Source organism: Cheilinus undulatus, linkage group 12 (genome assembly GCF_018320785.1).
Source record: "Cheilinus undulatus linkage group 12, ASM1832078v1, whole genome shotgun sequence".
Lineage (NCBI taxonomy): Eukaryota > Metazoa > Chordata > Actinopteri > Labriformes > Labridae > Cheilinus > Cheilinus undulatus.
This window is the reverse complement of record NC_054876.1, coordinates 50,472,353-50,494,388: the sequence shown is the minus strand read 5'-3', so window position 1 is coordinate 50,494,388 and position 22,036 is coordinate 50,472,353. Positions and strand designations below refer to the sequence as shown.

The 22,036-nt window shown below is 38.9% G+C and overlaps 1 protein-coding gene across 3 annotated transcripts in view; it reads left to right on the top strand.

Annotated features, from left to right (window-relative positions):
* dub (duboraya) overlaps positions 1-22,036 on the top strand; it is a 47,627-nt gene extending 25,591 nt beyond the window's left edge. Inside the window, exons 7-8 of one of the 3 annotated variants that reach the window (XR_005992701.1) lie at positions 12,848-13,165; positions 20,536-22,036. Coding sequence is in view for 1 of the 3 variants with exons in the window: in XM_041802238.1 (XP_041658172.1) it covers positions 12,848-12,862 (15 nt within the window). In the remaining 2 variants the exon portion in view is untranslated. Of the gene's footprint in view, positions 1-12,847; positions 13,196-20,535 lie in introns of those variants that run through there. The other 2 variants (XR_005992702.1, XM_041802238.1) reach the window with 2 other exon arrangements.

Genomic DNA, 22,036 nt, shown 5'->3' with positions numbered 1-22,036 from the left:
TAATTTAGTAGGATCTATGAGTTCTACAGGTCATCCTCCACCTTCAGCCTTGCCTTGTACTCGCTGTGGTTCTTGTCGGTGCCCAAACCTGCAGAGGCTTTCGTAGAGATTGTTCCAGTGACCAGAATCACACTTCCTTATATGGTCATTAGCTTGCATCTTTGCTGATTAAACACTGCGGCTGTAGGGCAGGGGTGTCAAACTCAAGGCCTGGGGGCCAAATCCGGCCTGTGGAACAGTTAAATCCGGCCCTAAAGATGATCTGATACTTCTGTTCTACCTGTCCCATTAGTCTGAAGTCTGCAGATTTCCTCCAGTATTAAAATGTGAACTTATCCTGATGGTTTAACATATCCTTGTTCAGTCACAAAATCTGAAAAAGAAAGGAGTAAAAATATTTAGATAAGAAGTCAGAAATGTGGGAAAAGAAATTAATTTGTGTTTAAATTTCACATTTTCAATTTAGCATCTCACAATTAGGACTCAAACTTAGGATTTTGACTTTTAATTTCATACTTTGAGCATTTCAACTCATAGTTTTGACTTCTCATATCATATTTTGAGCTGTAAGATTCATCATTCTAATTTTTAAGTGATATTTTGAACTTTTTAACCAGTTATTTTGTATTTTATCTCATTTTCAACTCCAAACTTTGACTTCATAATCCCATAGTTTGACCTTTTAGAGTCACAATTTAAAATTTTGAATCATATTTTGACTTTTAATTTAATGATTACACATTTTATATCATATTTTGACCTTTTAAACTCATGATTTTGACTTTCTTTTTAATATATTTGCCTTAAAAAAAAAACATTATTTTTTTTAATTTCAGTTTCATGTTTTGACCTTTTTGAACTAATAAATTTACTTTTCTCAGACTGTGAGCCTTTAAACTTTTCTTTTAAACTTTTTAAATGTCAGAATCATTTATCATTGTCAATGTGTTTTTTCTTTTTTTCATATTTTATTGATGATGAAGCTAGGTTGATAGTTTCTGGTTAAAAAGGTGACCTGTTAGGCCCTCAGGTTAGTCCTGAATCCAGAAACCGACCCCTGCTGTGATTGAGTTTGACAGCCCTGATCAGAGGTGTCAAAAGTATTCACCTTCATTCCTCAGGTAGAAGTATAGATACGAGGGTTTAAGAAGACTTCTGTAGAAGTTGAAGTATCAACTCAAGCTTTTTACTTAAGTAAAAGTCTAAAAGTACTGGTTTCAGAACTACTTAAAGTATAAAAGTAAAAGTAAAAGTAATGTAAGAGGGGAAAATGCCATTAAGGACAAAAGCTTAGACCACACCACAGGGGTCTATAGTTCACTACCCCACCTCCCCAAAAAAACATTTTTCTAAAGGCCATAATGACTATAATGTTATATTAAAATGTTAATGTTGAAACATTTGGGATGCATCTGTTTCAGCCGTATTTATGCCCATTGAAAATGAACATTTTAATACAATGCAAATACATTCAAGAACCATATATGTGTCCTACTGAGTATTAACATGTTTCATGGAGATATGATGACTAGTTGCCTGTAAGTATGGGTCTTCCCATCTACCAACCTCCTGGCTGGTGATTGGTTGGGACATTTCTCTCCAGTTCTCTTGAGTCTCTGCCACGGACATCTTTGTACTAGGCTACATACGTCTGCTATTTTCTCTTGGAGTGTGACGTGATTTGTGTCATGCGCAGGTGCGATGGATCGCGTACAAACCAATAGGGTGTCAGAATAGTATTATGTTTATACTTCTCCTCCAACCACAATCAAATTCACTCTATCCTGATGGCGTGATTTATCTGGATAGGTTTTGGGTTTTTATTTGTGTTTTTTGAACGATGCCAAGCTGGAATGAAAACAAGCTGAAATGAAAAAGGAGTAATGAGGCTATTTTTAAAATGTAAGGAGAAGAAGTAAAAAGGAGGCTGAAAAATAATTACTCCAGTAAAGTATAGATACCCCAAATTTCTACTAAAGTAAGGTAACAAAGTATTTGTACTTAGTTACTTGACACCTCTGCTGCCCAGTGTGCTGATCCTGGAGCAAACGGTGCCAGCACGATGCCTACCTCTCCTTACTGCTGATAAACTAGCGAAGACTCCCTCTACCACAGCACCTGCCATCCACTCCCACCTGCTCCTGCACAGATTCTGGCCTGATGCTGATTTACATAAAAAACACTGTTGAGTTAATCACCATGCATTCAAAATAATGTTGCCCAGGGTGTAAAGATGCGCTTTCCTTTCAAAAAGGACCATTTACTCAAAGCTGAGGGAAAGTAATCAGCAAGTATATAGTTAAAAAAAAAAAAAAGTAAACCATGAATGTCTGGAATACTTGTGGTATTTAATTAAGAAATTAACACCAAAAAAAACATAAAGTTTGGGAAAAATGAACCAAGAATACTTCAATACAAGATGACAGATGTGGAGATAGAATAGTCTCATTTACCTTTACAGATGTACACTTTACCTTATGGAAGGATCAAGACCAGAAATTACGCACAGTGTGAATGGTATTGATTTGAAAGAATGATTAAATATCCAGGTACTATTATACATCTAAAAATGATAATAATAGTGTTAGCAATAATTCAACATGTGGCTATGGGGCGAAGAAAGATTCACTTTTGGGTAGGTGGCTGTAACATCTGTGGGGGAATTTACAAGTGTTCATTTTCATATTCTTACAAACAGACATAAAAACATTTTCACATCTATGTAAGCTCGTATATATGAGGTGGAGTAAAACATTTCATACAGTGGTTTTGAATCAGGGGTGGCAAACATGCACTATGTGGGCTGTGAGACAATTTCTAGTATCAACAAATTGTAAACATGAAGGAAACACAAGATGATCGGCCAAGAAGTAAAACCACTTGCACAACACCACGCGCAGTTTAGAAATATATCAAACAGAAAAAAACAATACATTTTATTTCATGTTGATTCATTAAGGTCGTCTATTTGTGTTTGAGCTTTGAAAACATAAACGCTGGTTCAATAAATCAGATGAAATATATTTGTAAGCAGAGGCTGTCAGATAATAAACATTTTTAATTGAGATTTATCTCAGAATCCCTGTGGGTAATAGCAATTTACTGCATCATTTCTAATGGCATTAATCACAATTGAAAACTATTATTTTGAATTTAAAACTAGAAACAAGTTAAAGGTAAAGTAAATGCTTGATAACAAAAGGTGCAGATGACTTCTGACTGGTTCACTGAGCTGTCTGAGTTTTCAAAAGGGACGTGAAAAATTAAGGATCAGTGATGGCTTATATTTCCTCACTGTGGCTGTGGGGAAGAGCTGAAGTGGCTTAACCAGAGTGTGAATCAGGATTTAAAAAAAATAACAATGCACTAATTACGGATCTGAATTAATCAAAATTAATCTTAACAGCTGCCCATCCCTGGGATGGATGATCTCGCAGTCTTTCTTTCAGGGTGGGTGCAACAGTCTTCAGCCATGTTTCCATCAGGGGGTCCGGTTTGATTCAGTTTGGTTTGGTATGGTTTGGTACGCTAAACCCCAAAATAGTTTGTTTCCACAGACACCCGTGCTCTCACTTGGTGGGCGGGCTGTGAAAGGGATGAATGTGAAGTCACAGACGGCGTGAGTCTGCTGGTCCAGCCACAGAGTTATAGAAAGGATGAGTGACAGAAATCAGTGGGGAATAAGCAGTAAACAGCTTTATTTCAGCTGAAAGTGCTTTTTAAAAATTACTAAATTTTAATGTTAACCGCTGTCAGTACAGATCCTCAGCTGATGGAATATGTTTTTTTTTTGCCATGGTCCATTGTTGGTCCAAGATTCTTTAAAAACACTGAGAATATTGTTGTTGTTGTTTTTTGTAGTGGTCCATTGTTGGTCCCAGTTTCCTTGAAAACACCATGAGAATATTGGGGGTTTTTTTGCCGTTGGACCATTGTTGGTCCAAATTTCCTTGAAAGCACTTTGAGGATATTGTTTCGCTGTCGTTCTTTTGTTTCCTTTAAAGTTTATCTCCCACATGATTGATGTAGGATCACTTTGAATTTTGTTGTCTTGTTGTTTGTTTCCCTTGGAAGAACATTGGTGTCCCTTGGATTCTTTCTATAAATGTGTTGAACACATCTTATGTTTGTTTTTTCATTGGACATATCTTTATATTGAGAAAGTCTGGATTGGTTTTCTTTTATTGAACACACTGAATTTAGTTTGTTTTATTATTTTATTTAAATTGATTTGAGTGGTTATATTGATTTTTTTGGTAATATGAAAGAGATTTTTCATATTGAAAAATACTGAACACACTTTTTGAACTTTGAAAAGTTTTATTCTTTGTTTTTTCGTTTAGAACATTCAGTTGAATTCAGTGGTTTTGTGACATTTATTTTGCATTATATTGAACAAACATTGCTTTCTCACTCATACAGAACAACCCTTTTGAACCCAGTTTAATTTTGTTTTAGGTATTTTCCATTTTGCACTTTTGTTTTTTGGTTTTATTGGTAATTCTTGTGGTTGTTGTAAGGGACCAACCATGCAGCATTTAGGAACTTAATAAACTTGACTCGCCTGGTGATGGTGACCTACCTGCTGCATGAAAGAAGTCAGGGGGACCCACTGAAGAGTGGAGGTGAAACCTCCTGACAAAGGAAGCCTCTGTAGGGTGGAGGTAGACTTGCAGGTCAAGGAACTCTCTGTAGGTTTGAAGTGAACCAACAGGTCAAGGAACCCTCTTTAGGGTAGAGTGGACCAACAAGTCAAGGAAACCTGTGAAGGGAGGTAGTGGACCAACAGGCCAAGCAACCCTCAGAAGGGTGGAAGTGGACCCACAGGTCAGATGAACCATCCACTTGGACGCTAACACAAGGCCGACCAGTGGGGGCCCTCCGATTGTGGGTCAAAGTAACAGTTGCTCAGGTTGTGAATTTTAATTTACAACAAAACACTATAAAAACATTACCATTAGCAGAGTAAAATAAAAGGCCCATTTCCATCATGAATTCTTGTTTTGTATTAGCATTAGCGGAGTAACATAAAAAAAGGCCAATTTCCATCATGAATTCTTGTTTCGTATTAGCATTAGCAGAGTGAAATTAAAAAAGGCCCTTTTCCATCATGAATTCTTGTTTCGTATTAGCATTGGCAGAGTGAAATAAAAAAAGGCTCATTTCTATCATGAACTCTTGTTTTCGTTTTTTAACATTAGCAGTGTGATATAAAAAGGCCCATCTGCAAATAGAAAATACAGTGACAAATTCAACACTAGGGTCAAAAATCACCAACCTCCAGTATCTGGTCATTGGGCATCTAAGTGTTCTTTGTAGATGGACAGGTCCAAATCTTAGGTTAAAGATGTGCAGAAGCACCTTACATTTTGCACAGTCCTTCAGGAATCTGGGCTGATACGGTCTTATTTTATATTAGAAGTAACAGTGTGAAAAAGGCCCATTCCATCAACAATGCTTGTTTTGTATTAGCCTTAGCAGTGTAAAATAACAGGCTCATTATATCATGAATGCTTGTTTTGAATCAGCCTTAGCAGTGTGGAATAAAAAAGGCCCATCCCATCATGAATGCTTGTTTTGTATTAGCCTTAGCAGTGTAAAATAAAAAAGGCCCATTCCATCATGAATGATTGTTTTGAATTAGCCTTAGCAGTGTGAGTTGTTTTTGGCATGCTTTGTTTTATTGTTTGTTTTAGCATAGTTTATTTTTATGTAGTTTTTAATGTAAATTTTGAACACACTGTTAGAAAGTTTCTCTTGTTTTTTAACATTGCTGTATTGAACACATTTTCAGGATTCTTTTACATGGATTTTGTTTTTATATAGAACAGCCCGTTGATGTATTAAAGCACTTTTGTCAAACTTGTTGTTGACATGAGCGCTCCAGCATGTTTCATAGCCAATAAATAAATGGGACTTACCTGAGGTAGGGTCAGGACACTGATGAAGACAACTGTCACATACCTTTGAATCTCGGTGTAGCAGCAGATACCTTCCAGGCAATGAAGTCTCTGTCCATGGTAGGGTTGTTGGTGTTGAGAATAACTTTGGAGACTGGTGCTTCGACTTTGATGACTGGAGGCCCTGAGATAAGAAGAGAGGGGTCAACAAATTTAACCAGTTGATGTTTAAAATTTTGATATGAGTTATTAAAGCTTTCTCACACTGAAAAGACATTTATTTCAGATCCATAAGGCACAGTGCTAAGCACTGAAAAACATGTTGGAAGGATGCTGTTTTATGTGATTGAGAGTGCATTTTGAATCTAGTACATTCCATGTTTTGAACCCATGGAACACAACATGTCTGAACTGAAGTTTCAGTATAAAGGCGAGACAGAACCGTCAAAACCAGTGGTTTTCAACTGGTGGTTTGGGACCCGAAAGTCAGTCAATGGGATACTTTGAGTGGGTGGTCAATGTGTCTGAATGAAAGAAAATGGTGGGGAGTCAAGATGTTTAGAAGCCCTAAGAGACTACATCCATATAGTTTATTTTACCCCATATATTGTGACAAGTAAAATTTGGTTGTTTTCTCTGGCTCTCTGCTTAGTTATCTCATCATCTTGGGATAATTGTGACCAAAGCTGGTAAAAAGTCCTGCAAGTCGTCCGAGGTCATTTTTGAGTTTTTTACACATTGTGAAAGTGTAGATTCCAAGCTTTCTAACGGTGTATCATCACCTTAATCTGATCATATTTTACAAAGATATGCTCATATGAATGTTACCTTCTAGTTCCTGTTTGTTCTGAGAAAAACAGGCTCAAAGTTTCAGGACTCCTCCTACCTTCAGGCAGGCCGGGAGATGGGCGTGAACAACAGAGCCACATTTACATAAAGTCCACCCAAACCAAGCTTCTGAATCAGACTGGTGACGCTCATCAAAATATTCCCATAGGAAATGCACCGTCATCAAACTTGCCCTGTCGAGTGATCTTGAAGTTGTCGACGTCTGTTGATAATTCTTGCTGCTTCTTCATCGTTGTTTCATAGAAATGTTGATGCTAATCTTTCACATATACAGTTCCCAATAACTGAATCAGAAAAAATCAAGTTTACATCAGGTTTATTGAAAATATATCAATTACTGTGTTTTTCAAGCTATAAAATGGGGCTGCATCATGAGAGAAACTAGGCAGTTAAAGGGTTGAAATGTAAGTAAATCATGAATATTTTGTAGCAATAATTAGGGCTGAAGCTGGTTAACAGGACTGTCAACATTTTTTTTTTTAATTATATGATGTTTATGTTAACAGTATTAGCAGAATTTATCATGGGTTCTTTTGTTGTCTGTTTTGCTTTGTTTTATTTGTGCCAGGTCAAAGAAATGATGTTTTAAAGTGCTATACAAAAAAGTTATAACAGCTTCTGTAAGGTCACTGTGCCCCCACATGTCACTGTTGCTCCTTAACCTCCTGAGACCTGAGCCTTTGTTAGGAGAGCATTTTTAAAATTTTTTTTCCATTTATTTGGGATCCGTGCTGTCTAATATGTTAATACATCAGCCTTACCGTTGAACAGGGATTTCTTGGAACATTTCCTTTCCAAAAGCCAAACAAATCAAATCAAATAAACCCATATAAACCCAAAATATACTCAAATATTTCTTAAGATAGTCCTCAAATCTTTCAGTGAAACTTCCTTACGAAGCCTTAAAATTCCAATAAAAATTTCCCCAAAAATTCCATGCAAATTCATTAAAATTTTCAAGCAAATTCCCCTTTAAATTTCTTGGCAAATTCAACAAATGTTCCAAAACATTCTCCCAAAGTCCATGAAAATGATGGAAACATCCCCCCAGAAAAACACAAAAATAAAAAAATAAATAAATAATAAATAAATAAAAAATAAAAATTATGAAAATTCCCAAATTCCCAGTCCAGTCCCCCCAAAATTTGGTAATAATAAAAATAAAATTAAAAATAAAAACTCCCCAAAATATGTATCTTCCTACCATTAAAAAAACCCTTGATAACTTCCAAGAAAATTCCCTAAAATATCCCAAAAAAATTATCCCAGCATTTCAAGCAAATACCTTAAACTTGAATATTTTGTACAATTATGTCATCAATTCCAATACCAAAATTGTTTGCTTTAATGTAGAGAAGCCTAAATGTACTGTCCTCATAAGTGGACGCAGGGTCTTAGGAGGTTAAACTTGAAAAGCAAAATAAAAAAAACATGTTGTCCTAAAGCTATGGGGCTTTAGTTAGTCACTGAACAACAGGGGAAATTTCCATTTAAAGAATTTAGACAGGTAAAGGATACAAAAGCTCTGAAACCTATCCTGACTGTTACATCTCAATTATCAACCATAACAGAAAATTAGCAAGCAGCACATTCACAGTGAAAATGACGCCATCTTACCCGCAGGGCAGCATGTTCCAGACTGACTGAAGAAGCTGGAGCAGCCATTTTATATCCTGTCGCTCCTCCCACTGGCAGTTTTTAATCATATTTTTGTCAAAAACGGATTTTCTCATAATTTAAACACAGTTTAAACTTTGAAACCCCCCCAAATTTCTCCAGCATATGTCAACACAGTTTGTCTTTCATTCTAAGTCGACAACAGAATCATACTTGCTGAGAAAATGCATGAAACAAACAAAGGGGTATGTGTTTTTTTCAAACTAGGAAGCTAGCATTTCGCGCCTTCCCGCCTATTTACAATGTGGAAATGCCTTACCTCGGGTTTCTCAGATTCACCCGCAGACGGGACATGACGGCGTAAAAATGCGGCGCACCTCCAGGTAAGAACGTTGAGATTAACTTGTGTAGAAGTACGAAAATAGAGCTTCGTGGTGCGACCTTGTTCTTGCCTTCTAAAACGGAGACGAAGGAAAGGACAACGGCGAATTTTACCGGCTGTTTAGAGAGCAGGGTAAAGTTTGGCGCGTCTGTGCGTAGGTGAGGACGTTTCCCTCGCAGCCCGCTGGACGCCACACTGAAACAAAGATAGTTTGAGTTTGATAAATAAAATAGTAATTGTGACTTCTTCTCTTCACTTCTCTAAGAATACATTCAGACTCAGTTAGAGGTAAGTTCTTAGCAATCCCGCATTAGTTTAGAGCTTGATATCCCGTTATGTTTTTCAAATGAGGTCACATTTTTTTACTCACTCCCATTTCTTCTCATTTTGAAGCTCTAAACCTTGTTAACCCTCTGGGGCCTGAGCCATTTTTTGACAAATTTCTCTCGCCTGGACTTTTTGTCTTTAAAGGCTTGTAAAACATCGACCCTATGGTGCACAGTCAAAGTTTAAACATCCTTTTTTAGGACAACCTGAGCTTTAAGAACATGAGGGCTGTAATAATGTCATTTGAATTATTAAAAAAGTTAGAGGACTCTAAATACAAAAGAAAAACAAAGCGGAAACCCAAAGTGAACATCAGTGACTAAGCCTTTTCTTTACATATACTCATTTTCCCATGTCTTGGGGCAGAGCAGGTCCGAGGCATAAGCGGCTGCGTAGGGCAACCAGGGGCCCCAAGAGCGAGGAAGTGAATGTTCACAAGCAGTTCAGAAGCAAACTACAGCGAGATCAGCCAGGCTGTGAAGGAGAATGAGGTTCTGAGGGTACAGGTCAGGAAGAAACAGAGCCCCACCTCAGATTCAATGGTTTAAGTCGATGTTATACATCGGGGGATTTGTATAACGCTGTTTTAGGCTGTTTCTCAAGTCCGTTCATTAAATCAAATATTTACGTAATGTTCTTGAACGCACCACACAACAGTCAAACAGCGTCTCTGCACCGGAGAAGTGTTAGCATGCTAAACATTAACTGGAGTCCCGTTAAACTCGTGGTTTTCTGAAGTTTCTGTTACCAAATGACTCCACACACAGTTTAGTCTCTTCTTGGCGGGAAGCTGAGCTGTGTAGGGTCTAACTGTTTTAGTACGGACCGGGAGAAAGGACATAAAGAGGATAAACGTTAGCAGGCTCGTCATAATGCACACAGACAGCAGACCACATAGATAAACACGATCACAGGTAGGACACTCATGAATTTATCCAGATTACGATTTAAGAAGAAAACGAAGCTTCCATCAGTCCTAATATCTGACTATAGGAGGGGATTTCATTTTGATACTGATCATTAAAGAGCTGTAAAGTAAATGATTATTATATAAAACTAGCTGTTACTGTAGCAGGGTTTATGGTTGAGGTTAAAGCATGTAAATAAATGATCTGTTAGCCTTCTGTGTTGTGTTTTATGGCTCTAAATCCTTCTAAAATGTGATTCAGAAAGAGAAGGATGTGTTTTATGGCTCTGAATCATAGATGTCAAACTCAAGGCCCGGGGGCCAAAATGTGGCCGTGGTACAGTTGTATCCGGCCAGGAACATACGATCTTTCGGTTATAACTGGTCCACCAGTATGAGGTCTGCAGATTTCCTCCAGTAAACATGTAAACTAAACCTTGATGAGCTAAAATATCCTTGTTAAATTATTGAAACCTGAAAAAGTAAAGAGTAAAAGAAGTTACATAAAAACTCAGGAAGGTGGGAAAAGAAATTAATGCTGTCATTTCATATTTTCAGTTTCGCATCTCACAATTCTGACTTTAACTGATGATTTTGACTTTTTTCATGTTTTGACCCTCAAGATTCACAATTCAAAATTCTAAGTCATATTTTTACCTTTTAAACTCGTGATTTTGACTTTCCATCTGATTTATTTGCCTTTTAAAAACATTATTTTACCTTTAAATTTCATGTTTTGACCTTTTAAACAAATAAGTATGACTTTTTATCTCAGACTTTGAGCCTTTAAAAATGATCATTTTGACTTTTTTCATGTCAGAATGATTTATTATCAGTGTTATTTATATTTTTTCATATTTTACTAATGGTGAAAATGAGGTTGACAGTTTATGTTTAAATGTTGACCTTGTTTGGCTTTTTAGGTAAGGCCTAAATTCAGAATCTGCAATTGACTTTCACAGTCCTGGTCTAACTGGTCCGGCCCTCAGGAGTTCTCATCGGAGCAAATCTGGCCCCGGACTCAACAAGAGTTTGACACCCCTGCTCTAAGTCCTTCTAAAATGTGGTGTTATTTCAGAAAGAGGAGGATGTGTTTTAAAGTGTAGGACATCAGCAGGTTTATTTCTGACTGGTGGAGGACTAGATTTTTTAGGGGTGCACGATAACTGTCGGGCCGATAACAGGAAATTATTACGTCATTCTTATCGGTCCGATATCATTACGACGAGCCCCGATAACATATATTTATGTCAGCAGTGCTGGTGTTTGTTTTCTTTCTCACCAGACTACACATTCCGAAACAGCAGGTGGCGCAGCAGTACACGACCTGCTATTAAAGCACCAAAGAAGAAGAGAAAGTAGCAGCCACTGTGCTAAAATGCTAACAACACGGTGGCGTTATTCAGTATTTTCGGGGAGGATAACACGACCGTGTGTGTAGAATTTGCCCTGCAAAGGTCACAAAGAGTAGAAAGAAGTCCTCGATGGATCTTATGAGTCACTGATAGTCATCATCCTAACGACGTTCAAACGAAGCGGCAGCAGCCACTAGCCTCAGCGGGCATTAGCAGGCATTGAAACTGCAGAAAGTTTGCCAGAGCCAAAAGGCCCAACGCTATAATAACAAAATCAGTCTGACAGTCTCCTGATCCATTGCTGCTTTCATAGACGTAGACCTGCCTGCTCTGGTTGACGTGGTTTCATTCAGTCTGATCCACGTTAGGAACAGAAGTTAGCCACAGACCACGGAGGACTTCACATCCTTAACCTATCTCTGATATGACTGATGGCAGTGCATATTTTTAATCTTTATGTCAAACATCAGCTCGCTTTAATTCTGGCTTAAGCAAAAAAGAAAAAAACAGACCCCTAAATATCTCCATTTGTTCAGCATAACAGCCTGTTATTTGGTTTAATGGGGGAAAACCGTCTGTCAGTTTGTGTCTGCTGTACTTGGTACACAAATGTTCAACTAAAAAAAGTTAACTGTAATAACAGTTATAAAGTCAGAGTAGTTCTTTGTTTTTTGAAAAACAGGAGTGATATTAGTTAAAATTCGTTATGAATATCTTTGCTCACTACATATTAACCCCTTCTTCCAAATAAACTTCTTTTGTTAAATCAACAATTTCAAAAAATATATCGGTTATTATCGGTCATCAGGAGTAGGAAATTATCGGTTATTGTATCAGTTCAAAAAAATAGTTATCGTGCATCACTAAGATTATTGCACTGAAGTAAAAGTAAAGTTACTTTGGATAAAATATACTTAAGTAGAAGTAAAAGTAATAATCTGTAAATCTACTCAAGAAAAAGTAAAAAGTCATTTAAAATTTACTCAAAGTACTGAGTAGCTATTTTTGATACCTGAGGAGGTTTTACAGTAAAATCTGATCTTTTCTTAATGTGAAATAACTACAAGAGAACATGAATCTATAACCAGGTTGTTGTTAAAAGGTGAGACTTAACCTAAAGTCAAATCCAGCAGCTGTTTTAGGATGAAATGTGGAATTATTCTCTCTCTGCTGTCCGTCATGTGCTGTGAAAGTCAAACTTCAGGACATTTTCTTGTTGGCTGAAAGCTAAAATCTCTTCATTTTGGCTTTTGGTGTTTTTTTTTACTCAGTTCTTAATACTTTTTAAAATGTAGTGAGGTACAATACTTCCCTCAAAATGTATTTAAGTAAAAGTAAAAGTAGTGAATTTGAAAAGTACTCAAAGAAGAACAAGTACACAAAAATGCTACTCTATTACAATAACTTGAGTAAATGTAGTTGGTTACTTTCCAGCTCTGATTTCTGTGTTTTGTACATAAATGTAAGTTATTACCATTAACACATTAAAAAGATTGATTTTATGTTTTAGTTTGGATGCTGCTGATGAGGAGGGTCTCCTAAAGAACGACTGACAGAGAAGAAAAAGAGGAAGAAGTCCATCTGCTTCACAGATGTCCACTCCTACAGACTTCAGGACCTCAAGGGGCTCCAGCCGTCTCCTATCAGACAGTCCAGAACAGAGAGGGGGGACAGGAAACTGTCTTCATCTGTGTGCAGAAAGGTAAAACCCAGAACATCCCAGCAGAGACAGAGGGGTGGAGGACTTCCTGATCTCCCAGAGACAATCACAGTCCTCTCCAGATCCACAACAGTCCGGCTCACAGCTCAGTTTACTGCATGCATGCCGGTGGGTCCAGAGTCTGGAATAATAGTCACTATCATCATGTACAGGGGTGATCATCAGTGGACTAAAGAGACAGTTCATACACACTGGTCAGATACATGAGTCTAGTTTAACTCATTTAGAGAATCAACAGAAACAAATCATTTCAGGTTTAACTGGTAATGTACGTGACGTACGTTAAATTTCTCTCAAAATCTTTAATGTGGTTTGAAATTGAATGAACAAAATCTCAAGTTCTAATTTTTCTCCACTGGGGTTTAGATTAGTTGCACATGTGCAGATTATCTAGCATTGACTGCATCAGAACAGTGATCAGCGGTTGGGGGGCCCCCAATCAAACTTTGCTAAGGGCCCCAAGTAAGCTTGGGCCGGTCCTGTTGAATGCCTTCTTCTTTCTCTGTATCGCTCTATCTGCTCTGTAGTCCGTCTCAAAACTGAAGTGTCTGGGCGTGCGCAGTTATAGGCAGCATGACTGAGAGATGCACCACCTTCTGATTGGTTGAAAATCATCCCAAGATTTATTGTATGACGAAATGACCTCACTGCCCAAAACAAAGATGGCGGCACCCACAGAAGATAATCAAAACACGATCGAAAAATTGATTAAAAATGGATAAAACGGCATCTATAATCGGCTCCAACGCAGTGGATTTAATCTTTAAAGACCCTGAAAAGTCACCGAAGTTTCAGGCTCATTAGAACAGCGTCCTTTAGGGCTACAGGGACGTCCAAGGTAGCAAATGAATGGCGAAACCCTCAGCTTCCACAGGAAAAACACGATAAGCATCTATCACTTATTGTTCAAAAGTTATTAATGTTTTTATAAACCATGCACTTTATTGTCATATACGACATTGGCGTCCCTAACAGCGAAAATTGCACAGTCTTGCAATTTTTCAACTGATCTTAAGATTTTGATCAGGACCAGTGTTGGGCACATTACTTTAAAAAGTAATTAGTTACAGTTACTAGTTACTTCTCCCCAAAAGTAACTGAGTCAGTAACTGAAATACTCCACTATAAAAGTAACTAGTTGCAAAGGAAAGTAACTATTGCATTATTTTTTTTTTTTTAGTTTAAATATGCCTAATAATTTGGATTTTTTTCTAAGCAGGTTTCACAAGCCAGTTGCATAGGGCAGGGGTTCTCAACCTTGGGGTCAGGACCCCTTTTGGGGTTGCAAGACACTGAGAGGGGGTCTCCAGATGCCTTAAAAAACTAAGAACATTTTTTAAATGACACTGTTGCCACTTACATCAATTTTGTCAAATTTAACCAATTTTTATTACTTTCCCCACCAATTTTATGAAATTTAACACATTTTTGCAACTTAACACATTTTTTGTCATTTGAAACCCTTTCCACCACTTCTTATTTCCCAATTTAATATACCCATTTATGCCAGTTTCTGACTTTTTCTGCCTCAGCTAACCCTTTTTTGCCAGTTTATATCAATTTTCATCCCATTTCACAAAATTTCCACCTATTTTTGCCACTTTAACACAATTTCAGCCACTTTTGAATTCACTTCTACCACTAAATAAGCCCATTTTTGCCTTTTTTGGTTATTTTGCCTCATTTATCTAATTTTTGGCATTTCTAACCATTTCTGCTATTTTTAAAATCCAATTCTACACCTTTCCCACCATGTCTTGCCATTATTAACCAATTTGAGCTATTTTTATTGTATTTGAATTCTCTTTTCATCAAAAGGATTTACATTTTTAAGAGGGCTGCTTACGACACAAATGAATTAAAATGTGTTTCTTTGATAGGTCACCCCCATGGGTGACCGTGTCTCCACATGACTATTCTAGAATGTTCATGGCTGTGTTCAGCCACCTTCAGGTACAGAAGAGGTCCTCTGCTATGGAGCTATTATTGTCGTAAAAGTATTTGCAAATGTGTTCAAAGACCTGCGCACAAATCCACAAATGCATGCACAGATCTGCAAATATATAGACCAATTAGTAATTGTGGACTTGGTTCGTTTTGGTTCAGAATCTGCCTCGCAATTGGCTGTCATACACACGGGGCTTTTGCAACACTTGTTCCGTGCACGATTTGTACTCAGATCCGTAAGCGTGTACTGAGACCTGTAAGCGTGAAGGTTGGGTCTGTTGCCCTCAGCGCAGGCTCACAGGAAAGGCTGCCTTTCTCATCACACAGGAGGCAGCAGTTAAGACTTAGTAAGGGCTCTATATAACGTCAGTGTGGGAGGAGAAATGTTATCGTATTATACTGTTATTGTTATTATTCATATTTTCATTGAAAGAGTGAATAAGATAATGACTTCCTTATCTCCAAAATCATATCACAGCAGTGGTTGAATTGCCATTTCTACAAGACAGGGGTTCATTGTGTTGTGTTTAACAGAAATCCCCATTATGACGCTGTATGAGCCAGGTGATGTTAGCAATAAGATCGATGGAGTGGTCTGTAACATTTATATTTATATAAACAACAGGGGAAGAGAAAGACTGTCTGTCTTGCATGGAGCTAAATGGCACCCACCAATGTTGACATCTAAATCACATTACTCCGCTGATAGTGGATGTGTTAATCAAGTGGCTGGGGGGCAATATGGCGGACTTTTAATCACGTAGTCCTGGGTTCGAATCTTGCAATGTTCTAAAAAATTGATTTCTCATTACCTGGCCAGGAAACATATAGGACTTGAAAATTTGCTTTAATGTGTGATCAAAATGACCAGCCTGACAAAATATTCATTTCAGTCCATTACAGTTCGCACTAAACAGTCATTTTAATATTTTGATTATTTGCTCTGACATCACACTGATAGCTCCGTCAGCTGCCCTTAAAATAGAAAATCGCTCTGCAGTCCCGTGAGCAAAGGAATCCCAACATAAAAACTTAATCGATCGGGGGTAATTTTTATGGAATACCTTAAAAATATTTTAAAAATTTTTAAGGAATTTAAGTAATGATTTGGAGATGGATACTTGGGGGAGTTTGTTTGGAGAGAACCTGCGCGTGCACGGAGAGAACATGTAAACTCTGCACAGAAAGGCCTTCTTGCTGTGAGGTAACAGCGCTAACCCCTGTGCCACCTTGCAGCCCTTTATAAAATCAATAAAAGGCTAAAACATCTTAGGAGATGAATATTTATAGTCTCTGGAGATTACTCTGGTACTCTTCTATCTAAAAGCCTGACTGCTCTAACTGCTGCTTTGGCAGGTTTTTAAGGAAGGATTAGTCTAGGGGTGCACATATTTCTGTAACCAGGGTATTACGTATACTTTTACCTCTTATTAATTCTTCCTAAAGACTTCAGGTGGTTTTCGGTTGGGTTGTATAAGTCAGCAGTTGGACTAAAGGTGATGAAAGTTCTTCAGTGAAATATCTTGGCGTGGTTGTCAGTGAATAAATAGAGCAGCCTTTTCTGAGCCTCTATATTTTTGGATTTGTAGGTTAGGTAAGGCCTCGTCTGATGAAGCGGCCTCTTCTGGTCGCCCACGCAGCGGTGACAGGTTATAAAAAGGCGAGCTAGTGTTCAGTTTGGGAGGCTGGCTCTGCTCCAGCTGTGGCTCTAATCCCAAGAACATTTGGATCCTGAGGAGGAAAGCTGGAGGCTGTGTGTAAATCTGTTTCTGGATAATCGGTTTGATCCTCTGATGCGCCCACATCCAGCCTGACCATCGCCCAAAATAAACCAGATCAACAGGACGCCACTTTAGGAAACATTCAGGTGTACTACAGGTGATCTGAAGTAACACTGGCAAACTGACCGGATCGTTACGGCACAGAGGGCGGGGCGTCGGGACCGCCGCTGACCCACTGAGCTCCAAACATGCTCTTATTGTGAAAGGACAAAGAAACGAAAGAGAATTCAGAGAGGGCCGTGAACCTTCTGAAGGACTTTTACAGATGATAGTTAAAAAGCGTTTATAAATAGAAAGAATGGAAGACAGTTCATATCATCACATCTCCAAGTCTCTGAACATCCCCCAGAGTTCAGTTAAATCCATCATGAAGAAATGAAGGAACATGTCACATGTGTAAATCTGCCTAGATCAGACCGTCCTCACACACTGAGTGGGCGTGCAAGAAGGAGACTAGTGAGAGAGGACACCAAGACACCTATGACTGCTCTGAAGGAGCTCCAAGCTTCAGCAGCTGAGATGGAGAGACTCTGCAGACAACAACTGTTGGCCGGGTTCTTCACCAGTCAGAGCTTTATGGGAGAGTGGCAAAGAGAAAGACACTGTTGAAGAAAACTCAGATTCAATCTGGACTAGAGTTCACCAGAAGGACTGTGGGAGACTCCATGGTCAAGAGGAAGAAAGCTCTTTGGTCTGATGAGACCAGAATGGAGCTTTGAGACCATCAGACAAGACGCAAACACTGACATCACCACAAACACACCATCCCCACTGTGGAGCACGCTGGTGGCAGCATCATGCTGTGGGGATGCTTCTCAGCAGACGGCCCTGAAAGGCTTGTAAAGGTAGAGGGTAAAATGAATCCTGGAGGACAATCTTCTTCAGTCTGACAGAGAACTACGGCTCAGAGAAGATTTATGTCCTGGTCAGACAATGAGCCAAAGCATCCAGAGAAAGCTACACAGAAATGGGAATATTCTGGAGTGGCAGAGTCAAGGCCCAGACCTCAATCTAATAGAGCAGGGGTGTCAAACTTAAGACCTGGGGGCCAAGTCCGGCCCGTGGTGCAGTTATACCCGGCCCACCAGATCATATCATATTTTTATTAGAACTGGTCCACCAGTATGAGGTCTGCAGATTTCTGCCAGTACAAAAATGTGAACTAAACTTTGATGAGTTATAAAAATTATAAATAGTAAAGAGTAGAAATTATTTGTTTAAAATTTAGGAACGTAGAAAAGGAATTTGTTTTCATTTCATATTTTTAATGTTGTATCTCACAGTTATGACAAAGTTATGGTTTTAAATTTTTGTCTTATATTTTGAACTTTTAGAATCACAATTTTAAATTTTAAGTAAAAGTTTGATCCTTTAAACTCAATTTCTTATTTTATCTCACATTTTCACCATTACAACTCATGATTTTGAAATTTATCTCATATTTTGACCTTTTCATCTCATAGTTTTGACTTTTATCTATATTTGACCCTTCAGATCACCAATTTTAAATTTTGAGCAATATTTTGACTTTCAAAATTCATGATTTTGAATTTTATCTCTTATTTTGACATTTGAAAACTCATGATTTTTACTTTTTTCTCACATTTTGACATTTTATACTCCTAATGTTGACTTTTATATCTTATTTTGACCTTTAAAACTAATGAATACGAACTTTATCTTATTGTTTTTACCTTTAATACACACAGTTTTGAATTTGAAACATTTGACCTTTTAAACTTGTGATCTTGACTTTTATCTCATATTTTCACCATCAAAAATCATGATTTTAACTTTCTATCTCTTAAATTTGCTTTTTAAATACATTATTTTGACTTTAGATGTAACGCTTTTAACTTTTGAACCAGTAAGTTTGAATTTTTCATCTAAAATTTCGAGCCTTTAGACCTATCATGTTAATTTTTTTAATATCAAAATCATTTTTCATCAGTGCTAAGTTTTTTCTCCCCCATAAGTAATTTCTGGTGAAAGTGAGGTTAACATTTATGGTTAAATGTGGACCCCGTTAGGCCATCAGGTAAGACCCAGAGTCAGAACCCGGCCCCTGCTGTGATTGGGTTTGACACCCTTGTAATGAAGGATTGATGTCTGTTCAGTCCTGATCCCTGATCAACCTGACAGAGCTGGAGCAGTTTATCAAAGAAGGATGGAGTAAAATTCCAGAGTCCAGATGTTTGATCCTGACTGAGACCTATCCACACAGACTCAGAGAGACTGAGACCTATCCACACAGACTCAGAGGGACTGAGACCTATCCACACAGACTCAGAGGGACTGAGACCTATCCACACAGACTCAGAGAGACTGAGACCTATCCACACAGACTCAGAGCTGAGACTGAGACCTATCCACACAGACTCAGAGAGACTGAGACCTATCCACACAGACTCAGAGCTGAGACTGAGACCTATCCACACAGACTCAGAGGGACTGAGACCTATCCACACAGACTCAGAGAGACTGAGACCTATCCACACAGACTCAGAGAGACTGAGACCTATCCACACAGACTCAGAGCTGAGACTGAGACCTATCCACACAGACTCAGAGAGACTGAGACCTATCCACACAGACTCAGAGCTGAGACTGAGACCTATCCACACAGACTCAGAGAGACTGAGACCTATCCACACAGACTCAGAGAGACTGAGACCTATCCACACAGACTCAGAGAGACTGAGACCTATCCACACAGACTCAGAGAGACTGAGACCTATCCACACAGACTCAGAGGGACTGAGACCTATCCACACAGACTCAGAGGGACTGAGACCTATCCACACAGACTCAGAGGGACTGAGACCTATCCACACAGACTCAGAGAGACTGAGACCTATCCACACAGACTCAGAGAGACTGAGACCTATCCACACAGACTCAGAGCTGAGACTGAGACCTATCCACACAGACTCAGATGGTCTGAGACCTATCCACACAGACTCAGAGAGACTGAGACCTATCCACACAGACTCAGAGAGACTGAGACCTATCCACACAGACTCAGAGAGACTGAGACCTATCCACACAGACTCAGAGGGACTGAGACCTATCCACACAGACTCAGAGGGACTGAGACCTATCCACACAGACTCAGAGGGACTGAGACCTATCCACACAGACTCAGAGAGACTGAGACCTATCCACACAGACTCAGAGCTGAGACTGAGACCTATCCACACAGACTCAGAGAGACTGAGACCTATCCACACAGACTCAGAGGGACTGAGACCTATCCACACAGACTCAGAGAGACTGAGACCTATCCACACAGACTCAGAGGGACTGAGACCTATCCACACAGACTCAGAGAGACTGAGACCTATCCACACAGACTCAGAGAGACTGAGACCTATCCACACAGACTCAGAGGGACTGAGACTGAGACCTATCCACACAGACTCAGAGGGACTGAGACTGAGACCTATCCACACAGACTCAGAGCTGAGACTGCAGACAGAGGAGACTTTTCCAAAACCTGACTTGAATGAGGAATATTTATGCACTCACTTATTTTATATTACCGATTTTTATTTACTGGCATCACTTTGTGGAAAAAGCTGAATTATTTTGACCATGATTGCTTTATAAAATCAATAAAAGCCTAAAACATGCAATTTATTTTGATGCTATTTTATTCCCTCATTGACAGTGCATGACGGTAATATGTGAGGCAAAGGTAATATGGCCTTATAAATAAACTCTTACTGTCGTCTGTTCTTCCTCCTTCAGGATGCTCTGATGAGTGTAAAAACTTCTGAGAAGCTGAATCACTCCAGTCTTTTTCACCAGCATGGATCTAAAAGCAGCGCGTTGGCAGGATGAGTTGATCAGATTATGGACCTGGAAGTTGTTTCTGAGTAAAGCTCACTCTGCTTCAGGTGTTGGTAGAGTCTCCATCTCCTCATTAGATCAGCATCTAACATCATGTCAGCCTGAATACTCTCATTTTAACTGCACAATCACTTTTATTTACTCCCTGCTGGCTCTGGGCTCAGGTTTCCTTCCTGACTGTGGTGTCATGTTAGCAGATCGACCTCACAGAGCAGATGGTGAGCAGGAGCAGCGTTTCCTGCTGAACTGAGCTGTATGTAGCGGTACGGACGAACATCCCGAAAGACTCATTCAGAAATGTCATAACTGTGTTGTATCTGATGCACCTGGCCAGGTCTCACCTGAATGAGAGATGCTCATCTAAAGCAGGAGACCGGGGACCCCCAAAATAAAGGTGCCAGAGACCTGGGACACCCCCCCCCACCCCCCGTACCTGGAGGTGGTTGGACACAGCCATGGACATTCTAGAGGTGGGGGGACAAGAGGGAGAGCTTTCTGGGGCCCACCTAAACTGGGGGCCCATGAAGGTCAGCAAAGCCATGGTCCACTTCACAGTTAAGTTACAATAACCATATTTTATATTAAACCTGAATAAAAACAATTCTTAACAGAGCAATAAATACCTTTTTTATCCATTTGTGCTGTAGTAAATAGTCTTCTTAAAAATCTGCATAGTTATTCCTAAAAACAGAATTAAAATGGATTGAAAATAGCTCGAATGGGTTAAAATGGCAAATATTGGTGGAAAAGGTAGTGAAATGGGATTTTAAAGTAGAAGAAAAGGGTTAGGATGCCAAAAATAGATAAGAGAAGCAGCAATAAATGGCCAAAATAGGCATAAGAAGTGGTAAAAGGGGATTTAAGTGACCGTCCCATAGACTTACAAGATGGTGAGCTTCGGGCATGTTAATGTTCCTAAATCAGATATTTATCTGCTAAAATACAAATGAATGAAGAAGACGAATATCAGCTACAGTTTCAATAGAGCCCTCGCTCTGAGGCCAGTACTCAGATCCTGATCAATAAAGTTTTAACCTGGAATAGCCCTGCCTAAAAACTAAAAGTGGTACTTCAAATGAGTGTCTCCACTCCAGTCTGATAGTTAGGAGTCCAAACACTAAGAATAAAAGTCTGATCTGATTTGTGGAGAGGTACTTTGGCTCTGTCCTCAATAAGGTTAATCTATGTGGGGATCTTGGTTATAAAACCGGGAGTACACAGCGGTATAAATGTTATCGCCGCAGTATTTTTAGATCGCGCTGCAGGAGGCAAACACAACACAGTTCCTTACTCTGTTAAATAAGAAGTCCTCATTAAGGCATGATCCAAGACCATGATCCAGGACCATGATCCAGGACCATGATCCAGGACCATGTAACAGACAGAAAAAGGTCAGCTC